This window comes from Phacochoerus africanus, chromosome 8, assembly GCF_016906955.1.
Source record: "Phacochoerus africanus isolate WHEZ1 chromosome 8, ROS_Pafr_v1, whole genome shotgun sequence".
NCBI lineage: Eukaryota > Metazoa > Chordata > Mammalia > Artiodactyla > Suidae > Phacochoerus > Phacochoerus africanus.
The window spans coordinates 129,223,006-129,249,445 of record NC_062551.1 but is presented as its reverse complement, the minus strand read 5'-3'; the positions used below and the strand labels follow the sequence as shown (position 1 = coordinate 129,249,445).

General features: G+C 37.5%; 1 protein-coding gene across 1 annotated transcript in view; it reads left to right on the top strand.

The window, feature by feature from the left end:
• Positions 1-1,067: 1,067 nt before the first annotated feature.
• Positions 1,068-26,440, top strand: part of PRKACB (protein kinase cAMP-activated catalytic subunit beta) — a 116,876-nt gene continuing 91,503 nt past the window's right edge. The window contains exon 1 of the mRNA XM_047794245.1: positions 1,068-1,353. Coding sequence (XP_047650201.1) covers positions 1,308-1,353 — 46 coding nt within the window. The 5' untranslated portion in view covers positions 1,068-1,307. The remainder of the gene's footprint in view (positions 1,354-26,440) is intronic.

Sequence of the window (26,440 nt, the reverse complement as noted above, 5' to 3'; positions counted from 1 at the left end):
TTTTTCAGTAATAGAACATACTTAAAAAATTCTGAGAGATTTGCTCTGCTTACTTTCAAGTCAACAAGTATCCATTAAAGAAATACTGGGCCTGGTGACTTGGGGACACAAAATAAATTTATGTTGTCTATGCCCTTTGGGGAATTACAATCTTTCTACACTAAATTTGGAATAAATGCTCAGAGCAAAGTTCAAAGGATCATGCAACAACAACAACAAAAATACTAGAGTGCCACATAAAGTAAAGGTATTCACAAATTCAAGCGCTCCAAGACGAATGCTAATAAAAATGCAACTAGCAAATGGGGAATGTATTTATTTTGACACATACACAGAGCTGCTAAATACAATGACACACATCAATAAACATTCTGCAGAAACAGTGATACTTTCCTTTCTCTCCGCCTGGGATATCTGACAAAACCTGGGGCGATCACGCAAAACCACAGGGAATGAAAATTGGACTGGAAACATTGAAGGGTTTGTGACTGGTGCCCAAGAGGCAGGAAAACGTGGTGGGCTCGGCGAATACCTGGATCTGCTACGCAAAGAAGCTCGGAACCACGGTCGGGACAACGGACGAGGTTATTCCTGTGGCTGATACTGACCAGTCCACGAGGCCCAGTGGCGAGAACGGCCCGGGTCCCCCGGAACGACCTCCTACCCGACAGCGCAGTCCTCTCCCGCCTGCAGGTTGGTGGCTACAAAGCATCCTCTGATGGAGGAGGCACTGCGAAGCCTGCCACAAAGAATGCAACCAGAACCCCGGCACTGCTTCCAGCAGCCCAGCTCCAGGGCATGGGGGACGCCAATGCAGAGAGACGACTGGTTCCTCCAAGCTAACGGTCTCGTGTTGCCTCCCTTATCCTGGGGATCAGCTTCCTAAAGAAAGGGCGGACCTGCACTTCCCAGTTGGGTGGGCCGTGGAGGTACTGGCAGGGGTTACCCCAACCCTCCGCTCGCGCCCGGGGCGCACGTCACTTCCGGCGCGCGCGCCCGCCCGCCGAGGGGGACAGGGTCTAGAGCCCGGGGGCGCGCGGCTGCCCGGGGGCGCGCTGGGAGGGCGGGGAGGGGGAAGGGGGAGTGTCTGCCGGTCGCCGCCGCCGCTGCTGCCAGCTCCGGGGCAGAGGAGTACCCTGCAGCCCTGGCCTCAGAACCGGCCCAGTCTTCCCGCCCGCACTCCGGGCGCCAGAAGCACTGACCGGTCTAACTGGTGCCGAAGCGGGAGTTGGCTCAGCCTGCGAAGCGGCGGGGACGGCTTCAGTCCCCCCTCCCCTCCCCGACCCCTTCCTTCCATCGCCCTGGTCATGGGGAACGCGGCTACTGCCAAGAAAGGCGGCGAGGTGGAGAGCGGTGAGTCAAGAGCCGGGTCTAGGGGCCGGCTAGGCGGGCGGGCGGACGCGGGGTACCGAGCGTCCCCCAGGGTGGGAACCCGCAGGCCGCGGGCACGGTCCAGGCCTCGCAGCAGCCGCGGGCAGCCGTTCGAGGGGGCCCTGGGGACCAGCCGCCTTCCTCCTCCGCCTCCTCCCCCAGCTCCGGCTGGAGGGCTGAGCGCCGAGGGCCGGATGGAGAGGGCGAGGGAGGAGAGCGGTCCCCGCGATTGCCTTTTTTACTGGGGCGAGGGGGACTCACTTTCTTAGACACTTCCCCAAATTTGGTCCGGCTAAAGAAGTCTCTTGGACCACCCCAACCCTCTCTTCCTCGCCCCCCGACCCTCTCTCGGGAGCCACAGGTAGTGTTGTGAACAGAGTTGTCTCTTTTCCCTCCATCACTCGAGTCCACCCCAACCTTATCACCAGGTGAAGGGCTGCTAAATCTGGCCCTCCGCAGGTGAGGTTAATCCTGAGCGGGTAACTATGTTTTAGAGATCCTCCATCTTTTCGGATTAAGAGTGGAAAATATCGTAAGAGTAAACAGCAACTTTATCCGTTAGAGAAGAAAAGCAAGGCAGGTTTGCCTTTTCTTGAGACATTCAGGAATCTGCTACAGTGTCTGTAAAACTTAAAGGTCACTGCTTTGAAGTACTTCCAGTAGATTTCTTCTGAGAGCTGAAAGTGCAGGCGCTCTACTCTTTACACCAAACAGTAAAAAATCATGAATTTCTGTATGGCAATATGGTTTTATTTGTCTTTTAGTCAATCAGCATGGTTTTTTGCCTTTGCCAAGTTCAGCTCAGATTTTATAATTCAGAATGACCAGAAAACAAATAGTATTTGTTATATCCCCAGGAGTAAATGACATCTTAGCACTTGAGAGAATAATGTCTGATGACTTATTCCAGTTTGTGTAAATACTGTCTTTTAATGTTTCTATGTTTGTAACATGTTCTAGGTTAATTGCGAATTTTTTTCAGTATCAATAAAGCAGAATCGATTTCGAAAGATTTAGTCATTCATTTTGTTTAATGTGAATAGATAGATCGGATTATATGGTTTTGTTTCACCAATAAGGATTTGGTGTTAATTTTCAGGACCTCCAAAAAAGTTTGATGTCTTTAATATGTGATATGGAGCTTTTCAAAAGCCAATGAAGAGGTAGAACTTAGTAGTCTTTATTTTTTAATTGCACAAATGTAGTAACTAACTGTACTAGAAAGTATTAAAAAGGTAGAAAGTGTAAAAAATTATTTTTGCCTTTTATAATTTTCCCTTTTAACTTAAAGCTTTATTAACTTAGAGATAAAACGTGTGCCAATTATATTAGAGTATGTTGATTATTGAATTATATCAATGGTTTTCATTTACAAGTGTTTGCCTGTGTAGTGCTTATTTTTCAACAATGATAGGAGACTCTTCTGTGATCTATATATTTCCATTATTAGGTTACCAAACTAATTCTTCCCTAGACAGTTTTAATTTGAAGCTCATAGCTATGGGGTAATCTTGGAATATTTACAGAAAACACAATGGAAACTTTAAAATATTTATCTAAATGTATTGAAATTATTCCTGTGAATAAATTCTTTCCTAAACTTTCCTAGTTCTTAAGTATGTTAGCCAGCTGTTTATGTTAGTTTATTTATGGAAACTGAAGGTCATTATAGTAGTTGAATAAATGTTAGGGAGAGATTAAAAAATAGCAAGTGATGTCTCATTGGGGCAATCATTAAAATGTCACATGTTGATCAGTTTGTAGTTTCATTTGGAGCAATGTTATCAGGTGAGTGTTGCTGCTCTTCTGTGGAGAACAAAGAAATTTTATTGATGTATTTAAAAGCTTAATGAAAGGACGACTTTTACCATTATATGCCTAACTGTCCTGTATATTTTTTAAAAATTGCTCTTGAAAATATATTCAAAATTTGAATGTAGTTATTTAAACTTCAGCTGATAAATAAGAGCATAAACTTTTAGAAATGTAAGTGAACTTAGCGATCAGCCCGTGTAATCATTCTGTGTCAAAGCCAAAGAATCTGACCTCTGAAGAAGCTGGAGTTGAGAGCAGATAGTTGGTGATATCAGAGTAAGGTGCCCTGACTCCATTCTGCATCACTAAATAATCAATTAATACATATATTTTCAAAGTGTCTATAAATTGTGGATACACCAGGTGGTATAGAGAGAAAAAATCTGGGATTGTTCCCTCCAGATTTAAAAAATCTGGGATTGTTCCCTCCAGATTTAAAAAATCTGGGATTGTTCACTCCAGATTTAAAACACTAGAACTTATGGGCTATTCCTCAAAATTTATAAAAACTGGTTATAGAGCAAATAAAAGGAAGTACAGTAAAGCCTTCATAAACTCGGCTTAGAGAAGTTAATATATTTGATTATTTATGTTTAAATGTAAAAATATCTGTGCTTGTAACTTCAGCTAGTATTTTAGCAACTTAAAAATTGCTAGAGGGAGTTCCGTCATGGCTCTGTGGTTAATGAACCCGACTAGTATCCATGAGGACGCAGGTTCGATCCCTAGCCTCGCTCAGTGGGTTAAGGATCCAGCGTTGCTGTGAGCTGTGGGGTAGGTTGCAGATGTGGCTTGGATCTCGCATGGCTGTGGCGCAGGCGGGAAGCTACAGCTCCGATTACACCCCTAGCCTGGGAACCTCCATATGCCATGGATGCAGCCCTCAAAAGACAAAAAAAAAATTTTTTTTTACTCTTTTTATAGATTTTTTTTTAACCTTTCAGACCCTTATAGTTTCAAAAAGAGTTATCGGTATTAACAAATAGGCCTTATTCTTGCTAATATTGTGGCTCATTGCCATAGTGCAAATAATTGTTTCCCCTGATAGGGAGGTATAGCTTAAATTGCTTAAATAGATATAGAGGTATAGCTTAAATTTTTATATTTTAATATGTTATAATTCATCCATTCATTTATTTTTTATTTCTAAGGGATGGGAGATGAAGAGTTGCCTTCATGTAGCTCATAGTCAAAGAGGTAGATAAGTAAAAGCACAGTCACAAGAATTTTGTAGAAAGTATACGGTAGAATGTTTCATATAGCATCAATTTGGTTTTTCACTTTGGTCGGTTATAATGTAAATCAGACTCAGTAATGTTCTGTATCTGTGTGGTAATTTTCTGAATCAAATTTTTGACCCTTTTAAAGAGAGAAATGAACTAATTGACAGTTCACAATAATGGATGATGTACTAGCACATTTGACCTTAGGGCTGCCTTACGGAGTCCAGTGGAAATGCCGTATCTTTAGCTGACTTACTTTTACAAGGTATAAAGTCCCAGCTTTTTGGCCATGGTTTAAGGTTGTATTCCCTGTTGCCTATGATTCATGTAATGTTAACTTTTCAGTAACTTCTGAAACTTTTGTTTTCTAGTAAAATTGTTGTATCTAAAACTTTAAGTCCTTGTCAATTCTGTATTCTCTATCTGGACTTTGACTTAAAAAATTAAAGACACTGAAGTAAGTCAGAAAGAGAAAGACAAATACCAAATAATATCACTTATATCTGGAATCTAATATATGGCACAAATGAACCTTTCCACAGAAAAGAAAATCATGGACTTAGAGATTAGATTTGTGGTTGCCAAGGGGGAGGGGGAAGGAGGGGGATGGATTGGGAGCTTGGGGTTGATAGATGCAGACTATTGCCTTTGGAGTGGATAAGCAATGACGTTCTGCTGTGTAGCACTGGGAACTATGTCTAGTCCCTTATGATGGAGCATGATAATGTGAGAAAATAGAATGTATACTTGTATTGTGGCTGGGTCAGCATGCTGTGCAGTAGAAAACTGACAGAACACTAAATTAGATGTAATGAAAAAAATAATCATTATATAAAAAGTTAAAAAAAATTAAAGATACTGTCTTGAGATCTCATTATTTTAAGGTCCTACTTAATAAAATGAGTATTCAGTTTCTATACCATTTATTCAAGTAGAAGACCATATATCATCAGCAGACCATTGTGGTTTGTGAGCCACAAATTTGAGAGAATGTATTTATACAGATATTACTTAGCTTCTTTTGTAAGAGCCAGTTCTGCTGCTAATGTAGCTCCTCCAATCCTAGCTCAGCTCCCTAGAGAAGCCATGAAAGGTTAAATTAGGAAAGAATATGAATCCCTCTGTAGGCTGTAGTTTGTTTTTTCTTTTTACCGCCTCACCTGTGGCATATGGAAGTTCCCGGGCTAGGGGTCAAATCTGAGCTGCAGCTGCCAGCCTACACTACAGCCACGGCTGCACCGAATCTGAGCCGCATCTGTGACCTTTGCCACTGCTTGTGGCAACACTGGATCCTTAACCCACTGAGCAAGGCCAGGGATTGAATCTGCATCCTCATGGATACTGTGTTGTGTTCTTAATACAGCCACAGTGGGAACTCCTCGACTGTAGTTTGGAGGTTACTAAATAAACTGTAGTTCAACTGTAGAATGATAGAGACAGAAAAGTCATTTGTCATTCAATCCTTTAGTTATTCTCAGTCAATACTAAATAAGTGCCTGCCTTGTACCAAGTATTGTGGTAGTCCATAAAGGCAAATATGAGAATAAAAGTAAGATTTAGTTCCTGTTCTTAAGCTGGGAGAAAAATATATACAGATATTTATGATAAAATGTGCAGTGATATATAGGTGCCTGAGATGATACTAGGATGAAAACACAACATAGGACTTTATATAGGAATAAGTATGGAATTTCTGAGATCATCTTGGGAAATAGACTGTAACTGACTGAAATAGACACTGATTTTTGAGTCTGTTTTGGGGATATTTACATCTGTAACTGTAGCACCTACACTAACATTGATTTCTCAGCTGTTTCTCCTGCTACACGTTGTGACCTATAAGGGCAGAGGCAGTATCTACCATGTACAGTGTTTCAATCCCTAAAATTTGGCACAGTTCCTAGCTCATAGTGGAAGCTAAAATTGTGGATAATTAAATGGATAAAAAATTTAAAGACTCTTTTGGAAGTGTTTTTATCCCCTTTCCTCCCTCCCCAGTTATTGGGTACTTTCTCTGTAATACATTGGCTATTTGGGCCTAGTAGTTAATTTACTTTACAAGAGGATACTTCTTCCCCTTTCTTCTTAGCACATAGTACTTTATTCGACATTTTATGTCAAAATCACATCACTTTTAATTGGTAGGAGAAATTGGTCTCAGACTTCAGTTAGGAAGACATTAGATTAGGAAAAACTGTTATGTTCCCAACCTCTTGGAAAAAAATCCTGCTTATTCAAGGCCAGAATGTTTGGGTCTCCCCCAAATTCACGTGTTGAAATCCTAACTCCCAAGTTGATAATACTAGAAGGTGGGCTCTTTGGGAGGTGATTAGGTCATGAAGGCAGAGCCTCATGAATGGGATTAAAAAAAAGGTTGAGCGAGTTCCCTTGCCCCTTCCCCTATATGAAGTTAATAGTGAAAAGATGGCTATCATTGAGGAAGTTGGCTGTTACCAGATACCAAATCTGCTGGCACCAGTCCTTGAATTTCCACACTTCAGAGTTGTGAAAAATATATTTCTTTTGTTCATACCCACCCAATCTATGGTATATTGCTATAGCAGCCCAGACCAAGACAAGGCCTACACCATTTAGCTGTACCACCATCCTTGTTGCTGTCATTTACCAATCTCTTGCTCAGTTACCTTCAGTCATCAAAACCTTTGGTACCTGGCTCTATACTCTAGCCCTGTATTCATCCTGGGTAACTTTAAATTCTCTGTGGATGACCCCCGCACCTCCCATTACCATTGCATTTCAATTCCTTGATCATGTTTTTTCTTATCCCCTTCACTTCATTTCAGATAGCTGGCCTCACCAAGAAGCTTGCTATTGTCATTAATGCTCAAGAATCCCTGATGTAGGCATGTCATTCTCCAATTCAATGTCCTTTCCTTGTTGTTTTTAAAATTTTCCCGTCATGATCATTCTTTATCAGAACCTTTTATCCATTCATCCATTAGCACTCACTTCATTTTCATTCTTAACCAATCTTTTGCATGTTTGTCTTCACATCTTTCTGACAAAAATCTGACAGACTCAACTGTCTGCTTTCTCAGTGCTTTCAGCCAAGAGCTAAGCACTTCTGGAGAAAGCCACATGGAAGGCGCACTTAAATTCAACCTCAAATGGGCTGTCAATATAACTTAACAGTTGTACTGTTTTTCTCTGGTTAACTGTTTCCCAGTCACCACGATTTCTATTTCATTCTCTTCTCTACACTTCTGAAATCTCCTTGATCTTCTCATTCTCAACAGTGATATTTCTTTGTATTTCACAAAGAAAATAAGATACGACAAGAACCCCTTTAACTTCTTTATATCATCCAAATCTCCTGTATTTTAACTGAATCTGTTTTGTTAGTCTGTTATAATGGAGGCGTTATCTATTCCATTTATCTATTGTTATCTGAAATCTCTCTCCTACATTTAGTGGCTTAAAACAATGGACATTTTATATCTGCTCTTTTTCACAGCATCTAGCTCAGCTCAAAGGCTGGGGCCTAGAATCCCCTGAAGACTTGCTCATTCACTCTCCACCCTCACCAAAAAAAGACTTGCTCATTCTCAGGTCTCCTTGTTGTTCGGGCTATTGGAGGTTAGAACCTTAGCTGGGATTTTTTTAGCTGAATTACCTACATGTGGCCTTTACATGTAGCTTGGGCTTTCTCATAACATGGTGGTTGAGTTCCGAGGGAGCAGGAAAGAGCCAGGTGGAAGCTGTTTCCCCTTTTATGATCCAATTTCAGAGGTCAAGTAGTGTTACTTCTGCATTATGTTCATTAGAAGTGAGTCATTTAGATGAGTCCATAATTGAAGAGGTGTATTAGATTCCACTTTTGATGGAAGGAGTTCAAAGAATTTTTGTTTGTTTGTTTGTCTTTTTTTGCCTTTTCTAGGGCCGCTCCTGTGGCATATGGAGGTTCCCAGGCTAGGGGTCTAATCGGAGTTGCAGCCGCCGGCCTACGCCAGAGCCACAGCAACGCGGGATCCGAGCCATGTCTGCTACCTACACCACAGCTCACGGCAGTGCTGGATCCTTAACCCACTGAGCAAGGCCAGGGATCGAACCTGCAACCTCATGGTTCCTAGTTGGATTCGTTAACCACTGAGCCACGAAGGGAACTCCCAGAGAATTTTTGACATATTTTTAAAAACTACCATGTTGCACATCTTTCTCTTCCAGGCCAATCTCTCTATCATTACTTTGGATCCATCCCTTCTTGCTTTTCTAGGAAATTTATGCTGTTGTATATAATTCTCTTTTATATTCAACTTGTCTTCTCATTTGTTTTTAAAATGTGTGCCCATTTTTCTTAATCTTTCTATTTTGCTTTTTGATTGCATTCCCTTCCCTTTTTCATCTCTCACCTAATAGAGTAAATTGGCCGGTGATTTATAGTACCTGTGGTCATTTCAGTTGCTTTTCATGGCCAGAAGGTAATTAAAATGTGTGTTGGGTAAAACCTGAGGCCAGGATTTTTTTTTTTTTTTAAAGGAGAAGTGTTCTTTTTTTTCTCTTCTTGTTGTATTATAGCAATAATGATGCAGCCACTGTAGCCTACACTTAATATGTTTCAGCTGTTAGAACCCAACGTGTTTGAAAGTTTGGTCTGCCCAAGTACTTCAGTATGTAACAACATAAAAACATGAATCTTAAAATGAGAGAGAAAGAGATAAGTGGCTAAAAGTGTGCAAGGAGGTGATCGTAATGTTGGCCTTTATGATTCAGTGATCCATAAATTTTTATGGATTTATGCTTTTTAAGGAGGAAAAAGGATATTAGGGTATCAAGCATAATGAGAAGGATTGGAGACTTTAGTAAGCTCTGAAGATTGTTGGAATTGAGATATCAGAGTGAGCTAAAAAGATAGATAAATGGTTATCAGAGGATAGAATGAAATGAGTCTAAGTTATCTTTCAAGGGAGTGTCTAAGGTAGGGTTGGGAGGGAGTATATTTAAATGAACTGCATACTAAATAAATTTGCATAGTTAAATGGGAATGTATTCTTATTCTCTGGAAATACAGCTTTTATTAGCAACTAGTTTAAATATATCTAATTGAGAAGGGAATTATTTCCCCTCCTCCTTTTTAAAAACAACTGAAAATTCTTTGAAAACTTAGAGCTAGCTACTTAGGTGACCAGAGGTTATTTACCTGGGCACATAATACTGTTGTAAATGATGTGTTTCTTTTTGCACATAGAGGATGATCAATCAGTAGTTACAGTTTTTATGGGAAATCCTTAACCACTGTATGTATAGATTGGGAACATTTTAAACAAGTTGTCTGAATAGCAAGTTAATGGACAACTAGAAACAGAAAATTTATCTGCTGAAGTAATGTTATGTTAGATTACAAGGAGCTGACTTATATTCATAACCTCAGAATTGTCAAGAATAAAAAGAAAAATTCAATGGGAGATTTTAGTATCAAACTTTAAAAGTTACATAAAGCAGTTTATATCATTTATTTATTTCTCACCATAACCTGATATAGTAGACACTACTATTACCACCATTTCTTCTGGTAAGAAAATTAAGGCTTTAATTTTAAAGTTTAAATAAAGTCACACATTTAAAGGGCAAACTATGTGCAGTGCAAACTTAGTCTGTTCTGGGCCTTCTACTTCTAATCACTAGTTATTCTCCTTCCCTAACATGGTAATGATAATTTTCTTTTAAAAGATGTACATTTGAAACTGTCCTAGACTCCATAGGGCCCTTAGAAGATCTATCTCTACCATGTGACTTTCTAATACTATTACTTAGCTTTTCCTGTGTGTCAGTGCTACATGTATAATAACCCACTCAATCTTCACAACCCTTTGAAGCAGGAACCATGATCACTCTTATTTTATACAAGAAGAAATTTAGGCATAGGTAGGTTAGTAATTTCTCCAAGGCCATATGATTGGTACCAAGTGGTCAAGCTGGAATTTGAACCCTAGCAGTGTGACTCTAGAGTCTGTTCTTAACCACCATTCTACTTTCCTAAAAAATTACTAATGTCTGGAGTTCCCGTCGTGGCGCAGAGGTTAACGAGTCTGACTAGGAACCATGAGGTTGCGGGTTCGGTCCCTGCCCTTGCTCAGTGGGTTAAGGATCCGGCATTGCCATGAGCTGTGGTGTAGGTTGCAGACGTGGCTCGGATCCTGCATTGCTGTGGCTCTGGTGTAGGCCAGGGGCTACAGTTCCGATTCGACGCCTAGCCTGGGAACCTCCGTATGCCGCGGGAGCGGCCCAAGAAATAGCAAAAAGACAAAAAAAAAAAAAACTAATGTTTTACTTTATTTACTTACCTCTTTCATAATAAATGCCAGTGATAGAAAACTCATTACTTGGCACTGTATCAACCAGGGTTACACCAGAGAATCAGAATCAAGAGGATATATGTTGAGATATATTGCATAGAATTGACTATTGATTATGGGGGCTGGCTAGGCTAGTCCACAATCCAAAGGGCAGGCTGTCCAAAAGAGCAGAGCCTTTCAATTGATTGAAGCAGACCCATCTAGATTATCTAGGATAATCTTCTTTACTTGAAGTGACCTGATTATGGACTTTAATCACATCTGCAAAATACCTACACAGTAACACCTAGATTAGTGTTTGAATAACTGGAAACTATACCCAAGTTAAACTGATCATCATAGACATCTTTTTTTCTTTTTTAACACTGGGGTGAGGAGAGGAGCTTTTCATTTCCTAACTAAGAATGAAACTTTCTATTTTCTTTTCAACCGTCATTTATTTATCCATCATTCCTGCCACCTCCTATCCACCTCATTACCACAACCAAAAAAGATTTCAAATGTTTTGTAATAGAAGCCATATACAAAGACCATATTTTCTTTAAGCAAAATTTTAAAAATAAACAAGGGCCTCAAAAAAAAAGGTAGAGAAATGATTAAACCATAAAGCCTATGCTAAGAGTAGTTACTGTATTTGAGCATAAAATTTAGCACTTTTTACATGGCAAGGGAGTTATGCAGTACAGCACCTCTTTTGGAATTCACTGAAATTCTAACAGAATTTTTTTCTTTCTGTATAAATACTAGATGCATTAGCCTACAAAATTTTCAAAGTAACTATTGTTTAATAAAAGAGAGAATTTTTCTCTCTAGATTCCTAAGTGTAAGAAGGAGGGTTTCAGAAAACTGTAGTTATTATTATTATTTTTGGTAATTCATATTTATATCCTGACTTTTTATCCTCTTTTGATAAGTACAATTTAAAATGCTCTAAGATCCTTTAGTAGAATGTAGAAAATTTAGAGTGATCCCTCATAGACCTTCAACTAGACTGAAAAGGCTTATGAGAATCTTAAGTATGTGTCTCACACACCCTCTCAATTAGACTGTTGATTTTCTGAAAACGAGGACATTGAGGACATTGGACATCGTCCTATAGCAGCCTTACATGAGGCCCAAGGTAGAAAGGGCTCTTGGAAAGAAATGTGAACATAACTTTTGTCTATTGGAGTTGATTATAATTTGATAATAAGAAATCCATGGTTTGCATCACTTAGATTGAAAGAGGCAAAGAGAATTCATAATGGAAAGAAGCCTCTGGGTTCTCAACCTCCTGTGGAAAGAAGCTACTCAGGTCTAAACATAGGCCATTTCTTACGGAAAATAAAGGGTGACTCAGAGGGTGCAACCAAAAAGCTAGAGAGTAGAGCTAAGAGATGTGGAGAGTCACTCCTGGGAGTAGTAAGGAACTGGAGACGTGTGCCCAATTGGGTTTCAGACTGATTAATGCTGAATGACCATTATGTGACTTTTGTTTTCTCCTTTGTTGAATGGGAGTGCCCATTGCAATTTTCCTGTTCCTCGCTTTACCATTGTATGTTGGATCTGTACTGGGCAGATAACCTACATCTTTAGTTCACAGGTCTTCAGATTAGAGGATCGTATCTGAGGAGCTGCAGCCAAGAAACTGGATCTCCATCTATACTTGACTTAGGCTAGATCCTGGACTTTGAGCTGATGTAATGGAAAGAGACTTTGGGAGGATGTTTTGAAAATGGAGAAGTGTGAATAATATGTGGCCAGGGGATACTGTGACGGACTGCTTACTGATGGCTGCAAATTTATAACCACTCTTTCCATCTAGAGGCATATATGATTTCTTCACCCCTTTGGAACTGGGCTAGACTTGTGATTGTTTGACCAATAAAATATGGTAGATGTAATGCTAAGTCAGTTCCAGGCTTATGCCTTAGAGAGGACTGACAGCCTCTGCTATTGTATGAGCCAGCTGCCATGTAAGAGTTCTGACTATTTTGAGACCAGTATGCTGTTAAAAGCCTAAGAGAGGAGAGTGAGAGTAAGGAATAGAGAGAGAGACAGAGGAAGATAGAAATAGGCTATATGGAGTAGCAGCTAGACACTAGACAAGTGAGGGAAGCTTTCTTAGACCTGTCAGTCTGCCCAGCCTTCATCTGAAGGCCGATGAATGAGTGACTCAGCCAGCAGTGAGAAGTGAGGTGCCAGGTGGATGACCTCAGTTGGGCTGTTGCAGCCCTCTTCCAGCTCTTTGAGTCAGTTAGCTCAGACCCCAGACCTTGTGGAATAAAGATGAGCAGTTCCTACTGTACCTTGTCCAAAAACTTGAACCAAAGAATTGTGAGCAAAATACGGCTAGTGTCTTAACACTGAGTTTTGGTGTCTGTTGCATAGCCATAGACAAATGAAACACAAACGAAGGAACTGACATACAGAAAAACTCTGTTGCCTGCCTGTTCATCTTAAATTACATTTTAAACTGCATATGTCCTCGTTCTTTTCACAGAACTCTCTGGAACCCCTTTTCCATTATTACCAAACCTCTGCACCTACAAATTTTACACATGATGCAGTTTTTTTCCCCTTGCATCTAATAGTTGGAAAGTTATGGTTAGAATACTACTTTGGCTTAATTCTAGAGTAACAGTATAATCTGAGATAGAGCTGGTTTAAAAAAATCTCAAGTGAGATCTTCTCTGAATGTTTGGTAATCTCAAGTGGGATCTTCTCCTCTGAATGTTTGATAAAAGAAATCCCTCATACATTTACAAATGTGTAAATGTGTACTTTGTACATGCAAATTAAAACTGACTGAAAATTTCTTAAAGGGAATTCAGGATAATTTATATAATATACCAAGAAGGAAACAATTTGTCCTCATGAGACATTAAAGTTTTTCTCAAATGTCCTTCTGCTTGTACTTGTGATTAGATGTCTTCTTTCTTGACATTTTGCTAGAACAGAATTTTGCCCTGGTCACTTCTCCCTTCTGGATTTTCTTCTGAAACATCCAGTTCCTTTCCACCTCCTTAGTATGCAGAGAAACTTCTCTGTCACAGAAAACCAAGTCTAACATTGAGGAACTGACACCTGCTTTGTTTTTTTTAAACCTAGTATGAGTTTATCAAACCATTTCTCTCAACAAATGAATTTTCATAATAATGATTAGGGTGAAAATTTCTTCTCATCATTACTTTATATATAAGAAAAAGAGAAGAAAAATCTCAGCCAGAATCCCACCATTCAAAAATAACTAGTTAGCATTTTTTCTTCAATATATCCTTTTCAAAATATATGGGTGACTTTTAACCAAAAATGGAATTATAATAATAGTATAGTGCTAATTATGGGCCAGGGCACTATTATAAGTGCTTTAATCCAGTTTATTTTATTTGATCCACTTCACAGCTAGTGAGGTTTGTACTTTTATTAGCCCCATTTGCAGGTGAAGAAACTGAAGCAGTTAAGTAATTTGCCCAAGAGCGCATAATTGGAATTCAATGCTAGGTAATCTTGATTTTAGAGCCTACACTTTAACCATTATCCTAATCTGCCATCCACATTAAATATACTTTGTTTTGTTTTGTTTTCATGTTGATGTCATGAATTTTTCCATGCAGTCAGATGTTATTCTATAGGGATTCTTTTTTTACATTCAGTGTGTTAAATTTTTCAAAATAATAACTTATATAGAACTAATTTTTTAACTCTCCACTTCGATAGTAACCATTATCTCTAATTCCAATAGCATTGATTAATTTTGCTTATTTTATAATTATAATCACATAGTAGGTACTCTTGTGTCTGATTCATCCCTGTTGTTGAGTATAGTTGAAAATTGTCCATTCTCTTTGCTGTATAGTTTTCTATTGTTTGAGTAGATTTTAATTTACCTCTGTTGTTGATATGTGTTAAGTTTCAGTTTGGGAGGTATTATAAATGGTGCTACAATACATAAACATTCTGGTACATGTATTCTGGTGAACATATGTATGCATTTTTATTGAATATATACCCAGTCGTAGGCATTCAGCTTTAATAGATGTGGTCAGTAGTTTTCTCAAGTGATTATATGAGTTTGCACTACTATCTGTGTTGTTTGAAAGTCCTCATTGTTCCACGTTCTCAACAACTTTTGGTTTTTCCTTTCTCGTTTTGCTTTAGCCATTCTGATAGGGTATTACAGTAACATTTTTGTGAATACTAGTGTTCCATTGTATGGATAACTATCTTTTTTAAAAGGCAGCTCCTATTGTTGGGCACTAAAGTTGTTTTTATTCTTTTTTTTTTTTAAAGTGTTGAGACTAATCTTGTAGATTTATTTTTAAGACTTTGATACATATTTCCCATGCACATAATTGTACAAATAATGTGTTTGTTTCACTGAAACAGTGTAAGAATAAGTTATTGTAACTTCTACAGTAACTAGTTACTCGCCATGAAATAGCACCTCATTTTAAATTTAATTTTATTTATAGCAAAAGTTGAACATTATGTTTATTGGTAATTTCTTATATTTTTAATAAATAACCTGTTCTCTTCAGGTGCTAATATTTCAGTTGAAATATTTGTGAATGTCTTTATTATCATTATTAACCCTTTTCTGGCTATATGTTACGAACTTTTCCTTTTTATCTTTAAATTTTATAAAAATTTAAGTTTTTATGAAATCAAATGTATATTTTACAGTTTTTGTCTTTTGTATCAGGCTTTAAAATGCCTACTCATGTTTTCAGCTATTCCATTCCACTCTCCCCCCTTGTGTGTATATGTCTATATGTGTACATATGTACATACATGTGTACTGTATTCATACACATGTATATTCAAGTTTTTACCATTTGGAAAATAATATGAAAACGTAAACTTTCTCCCTCTATGCTACATCATCCTCTTTTTCTCAAATCTTCTTCAAAACCAAACTTACTAATTAATAGGCTGATTTCACAGCTTCTACTTTTTTTCTGTTTATACTTCAAATCCTAAAGTTGATCTCTGTTTCTTCCTGCTTTGGCAAGTGTTACCAATAATCCTGTTTATGACCTTTTTTCTTTAGTTTCTCTAGTCTATAGTGTTTCCCAAAGTGAGTCATCCACTCAATTTCTTCAAGCTCTGCCCCTTCCTGTTACTTCTTATCTTGTGACCGACACATACTCTTTTCAGTTCTTCAGGCATATTTAGTTTTTACCAGATGTGTTTCCTGAAAAGTCAAGTTGAGGAAATTATCTTTTCCCTAAATTTATATCCCCTATTTTGGTGAAAATGGGATCTTTTCTAGTCATATGAGCCAGAAACCTGGAAGTCATTCTAGATTCTTTCATTTTCCTTACCTCCTACCTCTCACTGGTGACTGGGTCTTATCAGTGATTTCTCTCATTTCCACTTTCACTGCTTCTGTCTTAATTCAGCTTTTATCATCCCTTTCCAGGATATCTAAAGTATTTGCTTAGGAGTTCCCATTGTAGCTTAGAAGATTAAGACCCCACATTGTCTTTGTGAGGTTGGAGGTTTGATCCTTCGCCTTGTTTCGTGGGCTGTGGATCCCGCGTTGCCTCAAAGCTGTAGCATAGGCCACAGGTGCTGCTTGGACCTGGTGTTGCTGTGGTTGTGGGGTAGGTCTCAACTGCAGCTCCACTTCCACCGTTGGCGCAGGAACTCATATGTGCACAGGTGTGGCCATAAAAAGAAAAAAATCATAATAAAATATTTGCTTAATCAATCTCCCTACCTTTGGCTTTCTTAGCTGTCTCCCAAATCTGATCCGTTTACTCCCTGCTTAAAATCGTTTTTACTGTGCTCCATTGCATACAGAATAGAGTCTATTCTTAGCATGGCCTGTTATGCTTTGATCCCAGAATTTTGATTGCCTTCCCATCAGTCCTTGTAGTGCGTTTTAAGATACAGTAAAACATTGTTCTTACTATGATTGCTCTGGCATTGTTACTGTCTTTAACACCCAAAGTTGAGGAATTCAGAAGCATGCCCCAGACACAACACAGTTCTTTCTGTACTGCTAGGTTATGTTTATTACGATATTATAAATCAATTCTTAATTAGTTTTAGCAAAACTAATCAATCCACTATAGGAAAAATGTATTGGGGGCTTAAGTCAAAATGCAATCAAAATTATTTTGTCTGCTGTTTCCTATTTGAGATTGTCTGTATTAATATCTCCCATTAGTATGGATTATGGAAGATTTACTGTACCTTGATCTCTTTTTCCATTATTTGATTTTATATAAACTTTGAAGAAAAGGAATTAATTAAGGATGTAAACAGTATGCATACATAATTACTGATTTATTGATAATTTAAAAAATTGTTAAGTATGCCTTTTTTTAAGCTTTCATTTACAAAATTCACCTGGATGCTGTTCTTTCATAGGGGCATTATCCTTATTCTTTCTTCTCTGGAAGACTATTTATCTCTTTCCCTTTCACCTAATTAACCCTTTATCACATTCTTCATATTTCATTTCAATTATCAGTCTTTCAGGAAGGTGTTTTATGATCATCTCACACTAGATTAAGGTCTCCTGTTACATATTTTCATAGAATCATGACACTTTTTTTCATAGTTCATTCTTTCCCCCTGAATTATAATGTCTGTTTTTGTTCAGTATTGGTATCTAGCACATAGTACTATACTTGACACATAGTAGAGACTCAGGAAATGCTTGATGAATAAATGAATACAGTTTCTTGATAGACAAAAGAGGATAAATCTGAAATAGTTTTGAGAAATGCTTGTTTTAACTATAGCCATAACTTTGATATATCTAAAATTTACTGTAAAAAAAAAATCTTACTCTATAGAATGATATGGCAACTAGTGCTTGTAAATTGTATTTTGTACTTATTTCTAATATAAGATTGAAAAGGTAGCCATCAGAATATTTCTGCTTGGTAGTAGAGAGGATTAATTATGTTCTTGGATATAATTACAACTGTGTACTTCAACTTAAAAGCCAGGGTTTACTTGCTATATAGAAAGCAGTGTCTTAACGAGAAACTAATATTGCACAAGTGAATCTTGTGAACTTGACTCAAAGACAGAAGATCAAATGGAGATTGTCTTGCAGAATTGAGAATATCCATTGGTGGCATTGCCGTCAGCATTGGAAGTGTGTCCATTTCACAGCAGACAATGTCTTAAGTGCATTCCTTCTCAGTTGTGGTTACCTCCTTTGGTTCCTGCTTTACCTGGTTTTCTAGTCTTCCTAACCATTCTATAATATACCCACATGAGGAATTAATTTTCTGCTTAAAATAACTAACATCCATTTTTTTGTTGTTGTTTTTGTTTTTTTAACAACTAACAACCTGACTAGTACATTCCTAAAGGGGAATCTAATTCACTGGTCCTCCCAGGAAGGGCTACTAGAGGTTTTATTTGTATGCATATTTCATAGGGCTGCCAGGAAAACAATGAAAATATGCTTAGGAAGGATAGTTAAGCTCTTAGGTCTAGGAATGAAGGAGCCTAAGACTCTCATTGATAGTTCAGAGAAGGGTTTTTGCATAGAGGAACTCTGAAAGACTGTACTCCAAATCATTAAGAGATCAATAGCAATTATTGTTAATGTATATTATCCAGAATAAAAAACATTTTGTAAGTCAACAAAAAGGTGAAAACTCAGAATGGAAAGAAAAACAGTAAAATATATGAATAGGTAAATTACTGAAGATGAAATTCAGATGATCAGTTAACATATGAAAAGATACTTGACCTCACTAGTAATCAGTAAAATGTGATTTTAAAATGAGATGTCTTTTTTCATTCACCAGATTAGCAGAGATGAACAAATCACACAGTATCATGTATGACAAGCATGTTGGATATAAATTGGGATAGCCACTCCTAAGATGATTTGATTATATCTATTAAAACTGGAAATGGATATAAACAGTGGCCCAGAAATTCCCCTTTTAGGTTTCTTCTGAATAGAAACACTTATACATATGCAAAAATAAGTATGTATTTAAAAAGAAATATTGGTGCGGGAAAGAAGAAATTGGACCCTCATACATTGCTGGTGGAAATGTAAAATGGTACAGCCACTTTGGAACTAATTTGTCAGTTTCTCAAAAATGTTAAGCATCAAATTACCATACCCAGCAGTTTTTACTGCTGGAAATCTATCGAAGAGAATTAAAAACATATGTCCACACAGCAACTTGTACATGAATGTTTCTAGAAACATTATTCTTTTTTTTTTTTTTCTTTTTAGGGCTGCACCTGTGGCATATGGAAGTTCCCAGGCTAGGGGTTGAATTGGAGCTGCAGCTGCCAGCCATAGCCACAGCCACAGCAAATCCAAGCCATGTCCACGACCTGTACTGCAGCTCGCGGCAAAGCAAGGTCATTAACCCACTGAGCAGGCTAGGGATTGAACATGAATCCTTATGGATACTTCAGGTTCTTAACCCGTGGAGCTACAGTGGGACCTCCCTAGCAGCATTATTCTAGCCATAAAGTAGAAACAGCTCAACTGGTGAAACAGAATGTGGTGTATCCATGCAGTGGAATACCAGCAATAAAAAGTAGCAAAGTATTGATACTTACTACAGCATAAATGAACCTCAAAAACTTTATGCCCATAAATGGAAGAAGTGAGATTTAAAAGACCACATATTATATGGAAGAAGTGAGACACAAAAGACCACATATTATATGATTTAATTTATATGAAAATGACAGAATCTGTAGAAACAAAGTAGAATAGTGATTGCCCAGGGCTAGTGGTGGGAATGGAAAGTGACTGCAGATGGTCATGAGGTTCCTTTTGGAGTGAAGGATATTCTGAAATTAGAGATAATTGTACAATTCTTTCAATTTAAAAGCCCCCTGAATTGTACACTTAAAACTGGTTAATTTATGATATATAAATTAAAATAAAATTATTAAAATGATTAATGGGGGACTTTATAAACATTGTAACCTAAGATGGTAGGCCAACACTTACATGAAGGATAGCTGGAAAAAATTACCAGTGGAGGCCTAGCATGCTTTTTATTAGGAGGAATAAAATGGGAAACAGAGAGAGAGGGAAGAGAGAAGGGGGGAGAGAGAGGATTATTATTTCTTTGTAATAATGGAAACTGTAGTAACCTAAAGGCGCATCAGAGAAACAGCTAAGTAAAAATGGTACAATTGAAATAAAAGCAACTTGCAAAAAGGTATGTAGAGCGTGATACCATTCAGGTATATTTTAAAAATTACTTTATATATATATATAAGTGTGTGTGTGTGTAAAAGAAAATTTAAGGCCACAAGCAAATTTAGAATAAAGGTTACTTCTAGGGAGTAGAGCAGGGGAATTAGGATGAGGGTAGAAATCAGGAGGGCCTTTAATATTGTAAATAATCTGATTTCTAAATAGACACTACATTCACAGTTATATAATTTTTAAGAATATAAACAGAAAAATGAACTTGAAACAAATATTCTGAAATATAAGTAGTGACATTTCTAGGTGGTGGAAATAAGAGAAAATGAACCAAATTTAAACAAGATAAAAGAGCATATTTCTCTTTGATTACCTAATATAAAGCTGTAAAAAAATTGTTTTAATGTAAAAAAAAGTCTGAAAAGTAGCAGCGATAATCCTGTGAACCCAAAGAAGACCCGAGGAGCAGGAAGAACAGAACAGTTTACCACCCAGGTTGCTAACTTACATATTGTAGTGTGTATATGTTAATCCCATCCTCCTAATTTATCCCTCTTACTGCCCACCTTTCCCCTTACCTATTTTTTAACCATAAGTTTGCTTTCTATATCTGTGAGTCTCTTTCTGATTTGGAAAAAAGTTCGTGTGTGTGTGTGTACACATATATGTATATATTAGATTGAACATATAAGCGATATCCTATGACATTTGTCTTTCTCTGTCTAGCTTACTTGGTATGATATTCTCTAGGTCCATCCATGTTGCCGCTGATGGCATTATTCTTTTTTATGGTTGAGTAATATTGCAGCTATACACATCTTTATCCATCCGACTGTTGAGGGACATTTAGGTTGCTTCTGTGTCCTGGGTATAGTAAATAGTGCTGCATGAATATTGGGGTTCGTGTATCTTTTCAGATTATGGTTTTCTCTGGATATGTACCCAAGAGTGGGATTGCAGTATCGTATGGTTACTGTATTTTTAGTTTTTTAAAGAACCTCCATACTGTTCTCCATAGTGGTTGTACTAATTTTCCATCAACAGTATAGGAGGGTTCCTTTTTCTACACACCCTGTCCAGCATTTATTATTTGTAGATTTTTTTCATGATGGTCATTCTGAACTGTGTGAGGTGATACCCCATTGTAGTTTTGACTTGCATTTTTCTAATAAATAACAGTGCTTAACATCTTTTTATGTGCCTCTTGGCCATCTGTATGTCTTCTTTGGTGAAATGTCTCTTTAGATCTGCCCATTTTTTGATTGGGTTGTTAGTTTTTTGTTGTTGTTTTTTCCATTTTTATGGCTGCACCTGCAGCATATGGAAGTTCACACTCTAGGAGTTGAATTGGAACTGTGGCTGACAGCCTATGCCACAGCCACAGCAACTCAGGAACCAAGCCTCATGTGCAACCTACACCATGGCTCACAGCAATGCCAGATCCTTGACCCACTGAGCAAGGCCAGGGGTCAAACCCACATCCTCATGGATACTAGCTGGATTCATTTTCACTGTGCCACAACAGGAACTCCATGAATATTCTAATTTCACTCTTGTGTTTGTGGCTGTACTTTTTTCCCTGCACCACTTATTGAAGAGACCGTCTTTTCTCTTTTATATATTCTTGCCTTCCTCGGTTGCAGATTAATTGACCATAGGTGCGTGTGTTTATTTCTGGGCTTTCTATCCTGTTTCATTGATTTATATTTCTGTCTTTGTGTAAATACAATACTGTTTTAATCAAAACAAAAAATTGTAATCAAAACAAATTGTAATCAAATTGTAATCAAAACAAAAAATTGTAAGCTTTGTAGTACAGTCTAAAATCAGGGAGCCTGATTCTTCCATTTTACTTTCTCAAGATTGCTTTAGCTATTTGGAGTCTGTTGTGTTTGATACAAATTAAAAAAATTTTTGTTCTAGTTCTGTGAAAAATGCCATTGGCAACTTGATAGGGGTTGCATTCAATCTCTAGATTGCCTTAGGTAGTATGTCATTTTGACAATATCGATTCTTCCAATCCAAGAACATGGTATAACTTTCCATATGTTTCTGTCATCTTTGATTTCTTTTCATCGTTGTCTTAAAGTTTTCAGAGTACAGGTCTTTTGTCTCTTTAGGTAAGTTTACTCCCAAGTATTTTATTCTTTTTGATGCAATGGTAAATGGAATTGTTTCCTTAATTTCTCTTTCTGATCTTTCCTTATTAGTATTTAGAGATGCAACAGGTTCCTCTGTATTAATTTTGTATCCTGCTGAGTTCATTGATGAACTCTAGTAATTTTCCAGTAGCCTCTTTAGGATTTTCTACGTATAGTATAATGTCATCTACAAACACAGTTTTACTTCTTCTTTTCCAGTTTAGATCCCTGTTATTTCTTTTTTTATCTTATTACATGGCTATGACTTGTAAAACTGTGCTAAATAAAAGTGGCAGGAGTGGCTATCCTTGTCTTATTCCTGATCGCCTTTTCACCATTGAGTATGATGTTAGTGGCAATGGTTTGCTGTATAGGTTGAGGTAGGTTCCCTGTATGCCCACTTTCTGAGTTTTTTTTTTTTAAATCATAAATGGATGTTGAATTTTATCAAAAGATTTTTCTGCATATATTGAGATGATCGTATGGTTTTTATTCTTCAATTTGTTAATGTGGTGTATCATACTGATTGATTTGTGAATATTGAAAAATTCTTGCATCCCTGGGTTAAATCCTATTTAATCATAGTAATATAATCCTTTTAAAGTGTTGTTAGATTTTGTTGAGGATTTTTGTGTCTATGTTCATAAATGATATTGGCCTATAGTTTTCCCTTTTTTGTGATATCTTTGTCTGATTTTGGTCAGGGTAATGATGACCTTGTAGAATGAGTTCTGAAGCTTTCTTTGCAGTATTTTGGAAGTTTCAAAAGAAGGTATATTCACTCTTCTCTAAATGTTTCATAGAGTTTGTTTGTGAAGCCATCTGGTTCTAGACTTTTGTTTGTTGAGAGCTTTTTAATCCCTTCAGTGCTTGTAATTGGTCTGTTCGTATTTTCACTTTCTTCCTGGCTCAGTTTTGGGAGATTGTACTTTTTTAAGAATTTGTTCATTCCTTATAGGTTGTCCATTTTATTAGCATAGTTGGCTGTAATAGTTTCTTATGGTCCTTTGTATTTCTGTGGTGCCATTTCTAACTTCTCATTTTTTCATTTATAATTTTATTGATTTGGGCTCTCTCTAATTTTTTTTAATAAGCCCGGCTAAAGGTTTATCAGTTTTGTTGATCTTTTCAAAGAACTAGCTTTTAGTTTTGTTAATCTTTTCTATTGTTTGGTTAGTCTCTATTTCACTTATTATATATATATATATATATAATTTCTTTCCTTCTACTGACTTTGGGTTTTGCTTGTTCTCTCTCTAGTTGCTTTAGGTGTAAAGTTACATTGTTTATTTGAGATTTTTCTCATTTCCTGAGATAAGATTGTATTGCTATAAACTTCCCTCTTAGAACTGCTTTTGCTGTGTCCCATAGGTTTTGGATCCTTATACTCTTGTTTTCATTTGTCTCTAGGTATTTTTTGATTTCCTCTTTGATTTCTTCAGTGATCCATTGCTTGTTTAGTAGCATATTGTTTAGCCTCCTCATGTTTGTGTTTTTTACATTTTTTTTCTTTTAGTTGATTTCTAATCTCAGCATTATGGTTGGAAAAGTTACTTGATATGAGTTTCAATTTTCTTAAATTTACTAAGGCTTGCTTTGTGGTCCAGAATGTGATCTGCCCTGGAAAATGTTCCATGTGTATGCCCACTTGTATTCTGCTGCTTCCAGATGGGATCCTCTGTTAAGTATCAATTAAGTCCATCTGGTCTAATATGTCACTGAAGGTCTGTGATTTCTCATTAATTTTCTGTTCAGATGATCTGTCTATTGATGTAAGTGGGGTGTTTAAGTCCCCTACTATTACTATGTTACTGTCAGTTTCGCCTTCTCTGTCTGTTTACTTTTGCTTTATAAACTGAGGTGCTCCTGTATTCAGTGTGCATATATTTACAATTGTTGTATCTTCTTGTGTTGATCCTTTGATCATCATGTAGTATCCTTTATTTGCTTGGAATAACTTTTCCCATACCCTCACTTTTAGTCTATATGTGTCTCTAGATCTGAAGTGGGTCTCTTGTAGACAACATATATACAGGTCTTGTTTTTGTATCCATTCAACCAGTATTTGTCTTTTTGTTGGAGCATTAATCTGTTTATATTTAAGGGAATTATTTGTATGTATGTTCTCATTGCCATTTTGTTAATTATTTTGGATTTGTTTTTGTAGGTCTTTTTTTCTTCCTTTCCTCTTTTGTTCTCTTCTCATGTATTTGAAGACTATCTTTAGTGTTGTGTTTGGAATCTTTTTTCTTTTTTGTATATATGTCTATTATAGATTTTTTATTTATAAGAACCATGAGCTTTTGACATGGCAGCATATATGATTGCTTTAAGTTGCTGGTCTCTTAATTTCAAATGCATTTGAAATATCCTGAATTTGCACTTTTCACCTCTCACAGTTACTAGTTTTGATATTAATTGTATGGATGATTTCCCACCTTACTGAATGTTTGTCTTCGCTCTTAAGTTTTCTCATTTTATAATTTTCTTGTTTCTAGTTGTGGCATTTTCTTTTCCACCTAGTTCTTTTAGCATTTGTTGTGAAGCTGGCTTGGTGGTGCTGTGTTCCCTTAGCTTTTGCTTGTCTCTAAGACTTCTGATTCCTCCATCAATTCTGAACAAGAGCCTCACTGAGTAGAGTATTCTTGGTTGTAGTTTTTTCCTTTCAAATATATTGTGCCAGTCCCTTCTGGTCTGAAGTGTTTCTGCTGAAAAAAATCAGCTGATAGACTTATGGGGCTTTCCTTGTTTGTTATTTGCTACTTTTCCCCTGTTGCTTTTAATATTTTCTCTTTAATTTTTGTCAGTTTGATTAATATGTATCTTGATGTGTTCCTCCTTGGGTTTATCCTGTGCTTCCTGGACTTGGGTGGCTGCTTCCTTTCTCATATTAGGGATGTTTTTGGTTACTATCTCTTCAAATATTTTCTTAGGTCCTCTCTCTCCCTCCTCTCCTTTTGGGACCACTGTAATTTGAGTGTTGGTGCCTTTGACATTGTTCCAAAGGTCTCTTCACCTGTCCTCATTTATTTTCATTCTTTTTTCTTTTTTCTGTTTTATGGCAGTGATATCCACCAATGTGTCTTCCAGCTCACTGATTCATTCTTCTGCCTCATTTATTCTGCTATTGATTCCTTCTAGTCATTGTATTATTTCTTTTTGTTTGTTCTTTAAAGTCTTTTAGCTCTTTGTTAAATATTTCTTTTATCTTGTCAGTTCATGCTTCCATTTTGTTTTCCTGAGATCTTGGATCATCTTTTCTGTCATTACTCTGAATTCTTTCACAGGTAGATTGCCTTTCTCCACTTCATGTAGTTGTTCACCTGGGGTTTTATCTTATTCTTTCCTCTGGAACTTACTTCTCTACCATTATCATTTTGTCTAACTTTCTGTGTTTGGGGCCTCTGTTCTATAGGGTACAGGAATGTAGTTCCTCTTGCTTCTGGTGTCTTCTTCCTTATGAATGTTTGGTCCGAGGGCTAGAACAGTCTTACTGGTAGAAGGGACTGGCACCAGCCCACTGGTGTGTGGAGCTGGGTCTTGTTCCTGTGGTCAGCTGGGCTTTGTCAAGAGCCGTGTTTGGAGGTGGCTCTGAGCTCAGAGCAACTTTAGGCAGACTATCTACTGATGGGTAGGGCTGTGTTCCTACTATGTTGTTGTTTGGCCTGGGGTGTCCCAGAACAGTAGCCTGTAGGTTGTTGGGTAGGGCAGATCTCTGCAAATTAGCAGTCTTGAGGAGACGTATTGATTACTCCCTGGCACATATGTGACCAATGTCCTTGCCCTCACAGTGAGCCACATCCATCCCATGCCTTCTTGGGATACCCTCTTATACATGCAAGTAGATCTGGCCCTGGCTTCTATGGCGTCACTGCTTTGCCCTGGTCCTCACAGGACCCTCCAAGCGTGGAGTCTCTGTTTCTTCAAGTCCTGTGGAGCTCCTTCACAGTCAGGTGCTCTGGGGGCTCCTTCTACCAATTTCAGATACCCAGCCAGGGGACCCTGATATGGGGCTCAGACCTCACATTCTTGTGGGAGGACCTCTGTAATATAATTATTTTCTAGTTTGTGAATTGCCTAACCTTTTGGTATGGGATTTGATTATATCACAAAAGAGACCCTCCTACCATCATGTTTTGGCTTCTTCTTTGTCTTAGGATTTAAAATATCTTTTTGGAAGGCTCTAGTCTTTTTCTTTGATGGTTATCCTGCAGTTAGTCATGATTTGGTTATTTTCATGAGAGAAGGTAAGCTCAAATCCGCTGCTGTCTTGTCCTGATTCCCTGTACATTTTTTTATTGTGAAAAGGAGAGTAAATTGGGAGAACGAGAATGTCGTGTTTATTCTTACATATAAACTTTATTCTTGTAGTTTTATCTTCTTTTTCTTTTTCTACTTTTTAGGGCTACGCCTGTGGCATATGGAAGTTCC